This window comes from Erigeron canadensis, chromosome 5 (assembly GCF_010389155.1).
Source record: "Erigeron canadensis isolate Cc75 chromosome 5, C_canadensis_v1, whole genome shotgun sequence".
NCBI lineage: Eukaryota > Viridiplantae > Streptophyta > Magnoliopsida > Asterales > Asteraceae > Erigeron > Erigeron canadensis.
Genome location: NC_057765.1, coordinates 40,024,108 through 40,036,496, shown reverse-complemented (window position 1 = coordinate 40,036,496; position 12,389 = coordinate 40,024,108). Strand labels below are relative to the sequence as shown.

General features: G+C 31.3%; 1 protein-coding gene across 1 annotated transcript; it reads left to right on the top strand.

Moving 5' to 3' along the window:
- The first annotated feature begins 1,787 nt into the window (after nucleotides 1-1,787).
- Nucleotides 1,788-2,937, top strand: LOC122600416 (protein LURP-one-related 11). The gene is made up of 2 exons (XM_043773128.1): nucleotides 1,788-2,101; nucleotides 2,271-2,937. Exons 1-2 carry the CDS (start codon nucleotides 1,853-1,855, stop codon nucleotides 2,607-2,609), a joined length of 588 nt encoding a protein of 195 aa, XP_043629063.1. The 5' UTR covers nucleotides 1,788-1,852; the 3' UTR covers nucleotides 2,610-2,937.
- Nucleotides 2,938-12,389: the final 9,452 nt, after the last annotated feature.

Genomic DNA, 12,389 nt, shown 5'->3' with positions numbered 1-12,389 from the left:
AAAGCCTTCTTTAATTAGTTTTTCCCCATTCACACGTCTTTATTTTATTATTTTTTGTTTTTTATTTTATAAAAGCAAAAGGCAAAGATAAAAAATACAGGTTAGTTAAATGACGAACGTAACTTAACAAATGAAATTTACATCCAACTATCCAAGCGAACAGTATAACTTCTAAGTTATTGCAACGTTTTTTCCAACTATTAACACGCACCTAGTTGATATACTCATATACAATCATTAAATATATGATGTTTTTCTAGTTAAAATAATGTATTTTTACTTAGATGCACGTAATCAAATTTGAGTATCTCTAATCGTTTCAAACCCTTTATCTGACCACCTTTATGATGTTAAGAATAAAGATAAAAAAAGATTTTTGACTATTGCAAATTGATGGTGTTTTGATATATAATTATTAGTTAACACTGGTAAATAATTACTTAATTGAAATGCGTATAACCTTGATAAAAATAAATGTCAACTTGTAGAATTGTTTGGATTTTGACTGTCAATATAGAAAAGATTAGTAAGAAATAGTCAAAAGTAAATATGAAGCGATAGTACTAGACAATACTAGTACAGACAAATATGGAAACTTTTGTGGCCCATAGTGGCATATCTTTTCTGAGTAAGAATAATATTTAACTTTTGTAGCAGTGAATTCTCGAAAAATGCTGAATAAAGCCTTTAAAACTTCACTTAACTTGTATAAAAAATTATATATTTTTATATTAAAACTCACCTCTTAAATTTTATGGTAAACGTACAACTAATTAATGTACCTTAACGAAATCCCTTAGGGCTTCCAAAACCCTTTAAATTATTATTGTTACATATATTCAACTTTAACAAAGACTTCTCTATATCATAGTTAATCAATTGTTTAGACTTATATTTTGGAAATCATATATGCTTAATCTTAATTTCCTGCTAAATATAGAAGTCTAAAACGGTAGTTGACATAGGAAGTAAGCGGTTGAGTTAATTCATTTTTAGTTCTGTTGGGTCACATTTAATTTGGGAACATCGATCCCACATTTTGTTCCCCACATGGTAGCCCTACTTGCAAAAATTTGTCACAACTCTGCAACTTTTTTTCTAAATGCAAAATAAATGTTCATTCAAATTGCAATAGTTTGTTTTCGTTTAAATTGTATTGTTCCAAAGATAATATTAGTCCAAAATACGTTGTGTTAGCTTTTAAAAATTAGGAAAACTAAACATTGAATGGATACTGATATCTTAATACGCTTACAAACACGTCCTAGCTAGTTTTAATGAGATAGAACTCGATCTACGTACTCATCCGAGAACACATTAATAATAAAATGAATTTGTGTGTATATAAATAAAAAAACTAAATCAATTAAAATATAATTACAATTTTAAGATGCTTTTTAAATTTATGTGAACTGTTATCAACTTATCATTACATAAATAAACTAGCTAATTTTGATGTTCTGTTTGAATCAAATATATTTTGAAGTTGAATATATTATATTATATATATGATAGTATATTTTAATACACACAAGAATCATATATAGTAGATGTTGTAGTCAGGATAGGTCGTTGTTTGAGAGATACCTTTCTTTATAGACTGTCAATGAACGAATTGTATTATTGGAAATAATAATTCAATCTCAAAAATCATTATTATTATTTTTATCAATTTAAAAACTTTATTTAATAAAGTAACATAAATTATGTGCCAAAGAAATAATGGTTGGTTGGTTGCTTTTCTTGACAACGCATTGTGTATGTATATATATAGCCCTCTACTATCTTATAACAGAACTTGCTAGCTAGCCTATTTAGCTAAATTACACCTCTTTTCATCAATAGTTCATCAATGTCTAAAGTTTATCCTCAAGCTCCATCATCCTCATCATCACCATCCTCATCATCTCCATACATTAGTTTAAAGCAAGAATGCTTTACAATATGGATGAAGTCTCTATTGTACAATAGCCATGGTTGCACGGCTTATAACTCGAATGGAGAAATCGTTTACCGGGTTGATAACTACGACAAGAAATGTAGCTCACAAGTCTACTTGATGGATATTCTAGGCAATGTTCTTTTTTCGATACAACGAAAGGTATAAATTGTCTACAATATCACTATTCTATTAGGATTTTTCTAATTAATTAATGACAACCCTTGAGGCTGTAAATAACATGTATTATAAACTTGTATGCAATTTAATTAAATCATCTTTTATTGTTAAAAGACGTTGTCTAACTCGATGTTTTTATATAATATTTCAGAAGTTACGAATTTTTGGATGTTGGGATGGATATAAATGGGATTTTTCCAAGAAACAACGATGGTTTCGTGTTACAAGCAAACGACAAAAGATTCAAGTTGATTTGGGGATAGATCAAGGACTTGGTTACAAGATTGTTAAAAGTTGTGGGAAATTAGGGTTCAAGATTGTGAATCTTGATCAAGATTGTGCCTTGGTAGCAGAAATTAAACGAAAGCAAACGCCTTCTGGGATTGATCTTGGAAATGATGTATTTACGTTAAGTGTAGAACCCGGTGTTGATCAATCATTGATCATGGCTATTATCATGGTTTACGGGTTGATTCATCGTCAACTTTAAAGATCATTTTTTGCAAGATTTGATTGTGGATCTTGTTAATTTACTTCGATCGAGCTAGCATCAAAAGCCAGATTTGATTGTGGGTTCTGTTTTATGAAGTTTTGAAGAGAACTAAATTAGATGGATGATCACAAAATGAAGATTGGAAATTGATGACGAAGATGGTATATTGAAACGTAATCTTAATTGTGACTATTTGTAAATCATACGAAAATTTTGATTGGTTTTTGGTGATTAATCATGTTTAGGTGGATTTACCTAAAATGATAAATATGTATACGATGATGTACACATAAAAATGAGTACAATATATACTACAATTGTTATATGATCATGCATGCATTAGTTGCATTTTTTTCAACAAATTTTAATAAAACTTGTTGTATATGAGTAATTTGTATGTATTCTTAAACAAATGCATGTATGTGTTAGTGTTTGTATATTGAGTTAATTAGTTTAATTTACAGATATTGGCCGGTGAGTTAATTTACAGATCGAATCATATTTTGCTGGGAAATTAATTAGATGATTTGGATCTTACATATCAAAAAGTTGAGATTGGATGATTTAGATGCGAGAAAACACATGTACATATCTATGCATAATTTTTATATTTGAAGAAAAGTGTAGACAAATTAGATTAAATTATTATTAACTTCACCTATACTAAAGTTAATAATTCATGAAAATGACTTGACAGGTTGGAATTAAAGACGTGATGTTAGGCCATGTTTGTAGTTTAATATGTCTCAAGGCGATGAATGAAGCTAACTTAAATGATCACATGAATTTAATAAGCTTAGATATATATTATTTTAAAAGATAATTATAAAGTTAATTAAATGGATTAGTGAAGGTAGATAGAAACTAAGATTCTGTGACAGGTTGAATAAGTGATATTAGGTCGTGTGTTTGTACACATACTTATTTATTAGGGATAATTGCTCAGAAATGCAGTCAACTAATACTCAAAAGTTATTGTGTGCACGAACTCTAAATTAGCTTTATTGTGTTCACGAAACTTGAAGTTTTGGTTATGGTGAACATAAAACAGGATTACGGCTATGTGGGACCGGTTACTTTCACGCTGACTGCTTACGTGGCATGCACACAATAACTTTTTGGGATTAGTTTATGCATACAATTAAAAAAAAAACAGATTATTTTTTCAAACTCGCCAGAAACTTCAAATACTCGCCAGAAAACTTAAAAATCCGATTAAACCTTCGTGTCTTCGAATTAGACCACGAAATTCGCACCAAAACACTCAAAAATCAGCCGCGAACAAACCTTCATCAAAAGTTAAACCGATTGAGACTCGCCCGAAAAATTAAAATCACCATAACTTTGTTGTTTATTCGAGTTTCGACTTGAAACCAACACCAAACTGCTCAAAATTGTTGTCCGAAACTCGAAGAAACAACAAAGTTATGGTGATTTTAAATTTTCCGGCAAGTTGGTGAATTATCCGGCGAGTCTCAATTGGTTTAACTTTTGTCGAAGGTTTGTTCGCGGCTGAGTTTTGAGTATTTTGGTGCCAATTTCGTGGTCTAATTCGAAGAAATGAAGATTTAATCAGATTTTTAAGTTTTTCGGCGAGTATTTGCAGTTTCCGACGAGTTTGAAAATAAATAATCTGTTTTTTTTTTAATTGTGTGCAAAAAGTAGTCCCAAAAAGTTATTGTGTGCATACACTAATCCCAGAAAGTTATTGTGTGCATGTCACGTAAGCAGTCAACGGGTCAACGTGAAAGTGGTGACCGACTAACTTTTGACCCGGTCACTTTTGCATGCTATAGGACTATTGAACAAGTTTCCTGAATACAATAAAGCTGACTTAAAGTCCGTGCACACAATAACTTTTGAGCATTAGTTGACTGTATTTCTGGGTACTTATCTCTATTTATTAATGTATTTCACAAAATCATATCTGTCTTATACGGGGAGTGAGAAATTTTTTTCGAAAGTTATTTTATATCACTAATTTTCGATAACTTAAAAACAATCTAAGTATATTATACATTTTATGCTTTAAAAATAACAACCTATGAAAACAATGATTGTTATGCTTCAAATTAAGTTATCAAATTGTGTCAAGCAAAACATATAAATACTCAACTGTCAAGATATAAGAATTAAATTAAAATAAATTGAAGAACATATAAAAGTGCGTATAATATCATCATCAACAACTTTATAGTAGTGTAATATGACTCATATGTATAAGCATCATCGTAATCACCACATCATCCCACCAGAATATTCTTTCTAATACGATTCTTTATAACACATAGATGAATGAATAATTAAAGAATACATATAAAGACAAATCTAAGAGTATAAAAATAGCAAAGCCCATAACTCTACAAAGGAATTAAAAAAAAGTGGATGAGATTTGATAAATAATGTTTCTTCCAAAAAATTTTATTCATGTTTGCCAAATCGATGTCGTGCCATAATATATAGTTCACGAGGCTAGACTCCTAGTGGACTTATAACAACGTTATTTGACTAAGAAATTAAATGGTTAAGACACATTTTAATGAATATGTACGATGACTAATTAGAAGAAACGCAAAATAGTTCGATAGTTTAGAAATGACAAATAAAAAAATACCTAAACATTTTGGATACCAAAACCTTTTTTGCTCGAGGCTTATTCAATTCTCTACATAATGGAATATCAAGGGGCCAATAATCCCCTTTCTTTTGCCCTTTTTTGGTGTTTACGAGATAAAGCCTTTGCCGAGATGCTAGTAAATCCAGTATACGAGTACATTTTACACAAGACAATATCTATCGAATAACCACCCAAAACTTCCTATTTGAATTTTAGTGTTGGGTACCCATCAACTTTAACTTGGGCCCAAACCGAAAACATATATTTGGCTACAATAAATACACTTGTCAATTATGAATATGAAATATGTATATATGTATATATATCATTATCATGTAGACAAAGGCACCAAGGGAATAATGTAATGATAAGCAGAAGGGTGACAAAAAACAAGATCATACCACATGGCTACTTGATTTGGAACCCACATAAATACCTTGAAAAGGTGTTTCATTTACCACATGAACATGATCATTAAGATAGAAACCAACATTTTTGGGTCAAAACCATGGTCCATATCCATTTTAATGGTAGGGTAGTATGAAGGTAGTTAAAAGGCTAGCTGGCCTCAAATTTAATGGGCATATGAAAATGGGGACATCTTGTTGCATAATTAAGAATGGGAACATATTTTATAATGTATAGATACATGAAATGTCTGGTTTGTCTAGACTGACTTTATGAATTTGTTCTAATAATAATTGGCCTTTTATCTGAAATAGCACTGTATGAAACTAGTCTTGCTAAAGAAAATCGGGACCACTATCATATATGTTAGTGACCAAAAAAATATCCTTATATCTGTTATCATTTTTGGTTATGCATACGTATAACTTAGCTATCATATGTTCGTGAAATAGCACTTATGAAACTAGTATTGTTAAAAAATCGTCAGGCTGAGTTGTAATTCTACTTTGTCGATTATCGAGTACTTAACTTTTCTCTCGGTAATTTAGCTCTTTGTTTGTTAAAGAACTATTTGGTTTTTTCATATGTGAAAATGATAACTTGAATAATCGAAGAAAATGTAGAACTTTAGTGCTATCCTTTTTCGGCTTCATCCTAAATGGATCGCGACCCGCATAAAAACTGACTTTTTTTGAACAGTTAGTCGGTATTCGACATCAGAGAACACCTCACTGTATAATGGTGAAGCCCTGCACGTACTCTAGACTGCGAGGTGTAGACCATAAGCCGTTACAGGTGATTCAATGAAAAAATCCCACAGACTTGTCACTCCTAAAAATCGAACCCAAGACCTATGGGAAAAACCAGGGATGCATCTGACAGTTGAGGTAGCTTCATTTGCTATAAAAAATGACTTTTGAGTGGTGTTGTTTCAACCTTTGATGATCTATTCAAATGTCTTATTTAATTAATTAGCGGTTAAGTTAGTCTCGGCATTTTCAGTTTCTACTGTAACAACATGAGGAGAATTTTAAGCCATGGAAAGATTGAAGACTCACCTTCGCAATAAAATGTTATATGAATTCAAATTATATAAAAAGAGAATTTGCTGAAAACATTGAATCCAAATTGAGGATCAATGAGTTGAAAAACCATAAAGGTCGTCCGGCTGAGTTGTACTTCCATTACTATGTTAATCACTTTTTCTCTCGACATTTTCTAAGTAATTTAGGTCATTGTTTGTTAAATAACGCTATTTGGATTTTTTATATGTAAAAACGGTAATTAATTTAGATTATTGAAAAAACTAAGGGGGTGCCTAGTAGATGGTATTTGGGGGTGGGGAATGGGTTTTATTATAATAGATTACGGTTGATTAAAAATAAAAGAGGTAATCAATACCAAAAATAGGTAATACCCCATTATAGACTAAATTGGGGGGAATGGTAATCGATATCCCGCTAATTTTCCCGCACAATCGTCTTTCCCCCATTATAATCCATCATTATCTTCTTCCTACCTTTTATTTTATCTCTTATCTATCAATCTATTCTTCCTTCTTTAAAGTAAAAGATCATCATAGTATACATCGAATCAAACATCACCCTCAAGGTAGATCCATCGATTCTAACAAGAAAACTACTACAAATCCTTCCAGGTATGTCTTATTTTATAACTTATCTCTATCATTTTTTATTTATTTTTATTGTTTGAGTTTTATCACAATATTATATTTTGCAATTGTTTTTAAGAATGACTTGATTATAAGTATTATTCTAGAAATAATAGTTCCTGAAATACAAGTTATACAACAAAGTATTAACATGTAGTTTTTGTGGTTTCATGATTAGAATTATTTCTTTTTTTCTTGTTATTATATACATAATTCATATATATGAATATAAATGGATATTGCAATTGAAGGTTACATCAGTCTGAAGTTTTGATTTCAATATTACATGTGAATTAGTTGATTGTTGATCGATCTGTAGCTTTATAAATTTAAGCAAGTTTCATTTTCATTTATTCTAGTGTTTGCAATGTAAAATACTCATGCTTTGCTTTTTCCATTCTGTTAAATATGTATTTTTGCGTAGCATATGATGATGGCAGTTTAACTATACTTTTGTAGAGCAAAATGCCTCGTCGTCTTATAAACAAAAAACAACGCAAATTAAGAAAACTTTTGTTGATTCATCAAATAGCGTCTACTGTGATGGTGTTAATATTTTCTTTTTACTATTTTATTATTTCTTCATCATTTCGAGCTAAAATTTGTGGCATTAAGACAAAGGAAGAAAAAAGGATAGAACGGATGAACTTGATGTTGAGCTTGACTCAACAAAGTGACCGTGTGTGCATTAGTGAGCTTCGTATGGATAGAGCTACTTTTAGAGTGCTATGTGATATGGTAAGAGACATCGGTGGTTTGAAGCCTACTAGAAACACAACCATAGAAGAAGTAGTAGCAATGTTCTTGTATACTTTGGCTCACCACAAAAAGAGTAGGTCGATTGGATATCTTTTTTTACGCAGTAGGGAGACGGTGAGTCGGCAATTCCATCAAGTTCTTTTATCCATTTTGAAATTATATCATATATTATTAAAGAAACCAGTCCCTATTACCGAAGATTGCCAAGATGGAAAATGAAGATGTTTTCAGGTATAATAATTCAGTAGCTCATCTACTAAGTTAATACATGGGCTGATCTAAGCATAAGATAATAAATAATCTTTACATTTTCTTTAAACTTGTAGGGCTGTTTAGGAGCTTTGGATGGAACTTTAATAAAAGTTACACCCCCTAGTGATGAGAAGTCTAGATACCGCACAAGAAAGGGTTGCATCTCAACTAATGTTTTAGGTGTTTGTTGTCCAAATATGCAATTCATATATGTATTGCCTGGTTGGGAAGGTTCAGCACATGATGGTCGTGTGCTTCGAGATGCAATCTCAAGGAATCAAGGTCTAAGAGTCCCTCTTGGTTGTTATTATCTAGTTGATTCTGGTTATTGCAATGCAAATGGATTTCTTGCTCCATACCGAGGACAACGATATCACCTTAAAGAGTTTGATGGTCATCAACCAGAGACTCCTCAAGAATATTTCAACATGAAACACTCTAAGGCAAGGAATGTGATTGAGAGATGTTTTGGATTGTTAAAAGGAAGATGGAAGATCCTTGCATCCCCTTCTTTTTTCTCAATCCAAACTCAAGTTCGAGTTATCATGGCATGTTGTTTGTTACACAATCTGATCCGTAAATATATGAGCCATGATCCTCAAGAAGATGAGGAGGAAGAGGAAGAAGAAGAATCAGAAACGGAGGACGAAAGTGAGGATATGGAATACGTTACAAACATTAGTCCAAGCGATGAGTGGTCGGAATTTAGAAATAATTTGTCAACCAATATGTTCAATGAATGGAGAAATAGATAGATTTATCTACACTTGTTTACTTTTATTTTAGTTTTTGCTATTGTATTAAAGTTCGTAACATGGTTTCTTGTATGTTTTCAAAATGCAACTTTGCAAATAATATAAACACCTATTGATGCATGCATAGTCACTTTCTACTTTACATATAATATTTCATGATCTTGTGCTTATGTATCTTTTCTTTTTTATCTGTCAAATTTTATCAAATAGGTATCACTAATATTTCCTTGAACATTTTCAGTGAGAAATGGCTACATCTTCATGTGGTGACCGTGGTAGGGGAAAAAACAAGCAATATTGGAAGGATGAGGAAGCTGATGTTTTGGTCGATGTATTGCAAGAACTTGCTTCTGATCCTTTATGGAAGGTAGATAGAGGATTTAGGAATAACTACATGGTTGAAGTAAAAAAAAGGATGGTCAAAAAGATTCCTAATTTTGATAAAGACGTTAATCCTCATATCAACTCTAAGATTGTAGGGGAACACATTTTTTTTCTTCTGAATTGTGACATTGTAGTCTGTTTGCACTCTCTCTCTCTCTCTCTCTATATATATATATATATATATATATATTTGCTATATTATATACAATTAGGATCTCACATTCATCCCTGATTACTAATAGTAGCTTTACACTTAACTCATTAACTCAAAGTTGTTTTTTATACAGAATCATAAAAATGCAGCTGGTTTATGTAACTTCAAGTTCCCGTATCTACAGAAATTGGACTCCGTATGGGGTAGAGATCGGGCAACAGGGCTACAAGCTGAAGATATATCAGAAGCATGTGACGATGCTAATAACAAAACAGATGTAGTGTTATCCTCTTCCTCTGATAGTGAAGATGAAGTTGTGAAAGTCACAAATACACCGATCATTCCAAGCATAAAGAAACGGAAAAGAGTATCACCTCCAACAGAAAGTTCTCACAAGAAAAAGAAACCAACGACTCTTCAAGAGACCATGGAAACAAAGTTAGATTCATTTGCTTCTGATTTCAAGTCTGTTTGTGGTGAAATGGTAGAAAAGATTGGTGTTGCTGCTAATGCTTTGACTGTAGACAATAATAAATCTGAATCGGTGACTGAAGAAAAGATGCAAGAGATAATGAACGAACTCCTCAACATCGGAATTTCCCACTTGGATGTTGGCAAGGTTGTTGAGGCTTGCTACAACGACCCCATTAAAGTGAAGACCTTGTTCACCTTGCCAACATATATGAGGAAAGCATACGTTATGGGGTTCTTACATCCTCAAGTTTAGTTCACGAGTCGTAATTTGTTTTATGTTTTTCTAGCATAAAAGACGCCTTATGGTTTTCTTGTAAGTTGCATTATGGATGTTATTTTATGTCTTTTTAACTTTGGGGATCTTTGTAAGGTGGTTTGGAGTGATTACTTGTAGTTGGATTTTTTTGGTTTGATACATTCACTAGGTGAGAATGACACTGGATTTTTTTTGGTCTGATGCATTCAATAGGTGAAAATGACACTGATATGTTGTTTGGAGTGATTACTTGCAGCTGGATTTTTTGCTGTTGTTAATGTTCCAACTGAAATGGAATGTTGCTTTTAGAGGCTAAGCGATAGCACTGATGTGTTGATAATAGCTTTTTCTTGCTTTTCTTATGCTTGTATATATATTATATTATTACTCATATTACATAGGAACTTTCTACATCTGTAACTAATGATTTTCAAATTGCACTTGGAGAAAAGTGCAACACTCTTTACGCCAGAAGTGATAATTGGATTGTTGCAAGTGGGTGTTATTGAATTTTTGGTATTTCATCATGGAAGCAACAATTATAAATTTATCAATAATAATAATAATAACTATAAGTTGCATAAATGTGATAAATTTATGATTTGTCGGAGAAAATTGAGAAAAAATAAGCTTACATATATTATAGTATATTTTTAAGAACCAAGCAGTATCAACGGCAATGATAATGATTGTCTTGTATGAACCAAGTAATAATAATGCAATGGTAGTATTCCCTAGTAATTCATTGCATTTCCTTTCCCATTCCTTTTTCCATTCCTTAATGTGAACCAAGCGCACCCTAATACTTGTATTTTTGTGTTATTATTGTTTGACCCGATCTAGTCTTTATCGTCAACCCATATATAGAAGCCGACACATAACGATTGGAAGAAAATTGCTAAGTCGCGTGAGGGCGTGACTCCACTCAACCCATAACGCAATCCTCGCCACTATATACTCGTATATCATATATACGTGTCAGTACTGATCAGGAAGTCAGTGGCCCGCACAACAGAGACCGGTTGATATAAAATATTACGAGTATATAATCAGTCTCTTTGCATTAAAACTTAAAACACTTGTAAGTCCAATAACTTTTACTTATTGAGACTATTTTCAGTCCAACAGTTTTGACTCAAATTCTTTTGGTACTGCATAACCCATGTGAAAACTTTACATAATAAATCACAATTATAATTTTGGTAAAGACAAATTTTATTATATTGAAAATCAAAATAAAACAAATCATAAATTTAGAGGGGTTATGTATATATGCAAAATAAGTGTGTTTAAAAGATAGTTGGGTCACCATCTTCGTCACATGGGTGTTTGCTTATTGTCTATTAATTCCGCTGTCTTATATATAGGTCAACTTCATCTTTTTGCATTAGTGAACGAGCTTTTTCATCATTGTATTTAATTATTTTTACATTCATTGTGTATATCGACTACAGAACATGTATATTATTCTATAACTTAGATATATATAGTTGATATAAATATGTCACAAATTCACAATTAAACATTTTGGTGTTTTTTTTTTAACATTTGTTTAATAATTAATTATAAGTATACTTATTCATCTACTTCTTTTTGAGAATTAATAATACCAAATAATAAATGTACCCAAACAGATATACTTGTACGCATAACCTAATACCCGTATATGTTTTTCGTATATGATAAATAATTTTTGTGTGTGTGTGTGTGTATTGCCTGTTTCGAAAGCAATATATGTAATGACTACCATGAGACATTTTCCAAACACAAATATATATGTTCCACATGACCACATGTATAAATTCATTATATTTAATTATTTATATATATACATACATATATCTTTGTGTGTGTAAAATGAAAGTTATGGGCTACATTGATAATATACCTAATATATAATCATTTTATTTTATAAGTTGATTGGTAGCAATACTTTAAAGTTCCGTTGGTACTCAAAATAAAATAATAGATGCTAAAAACGAAAGTTTTAATCCAATGACTAAATTATACAATTTTTTATGAATTGTTGACTATATAAATTTTGTA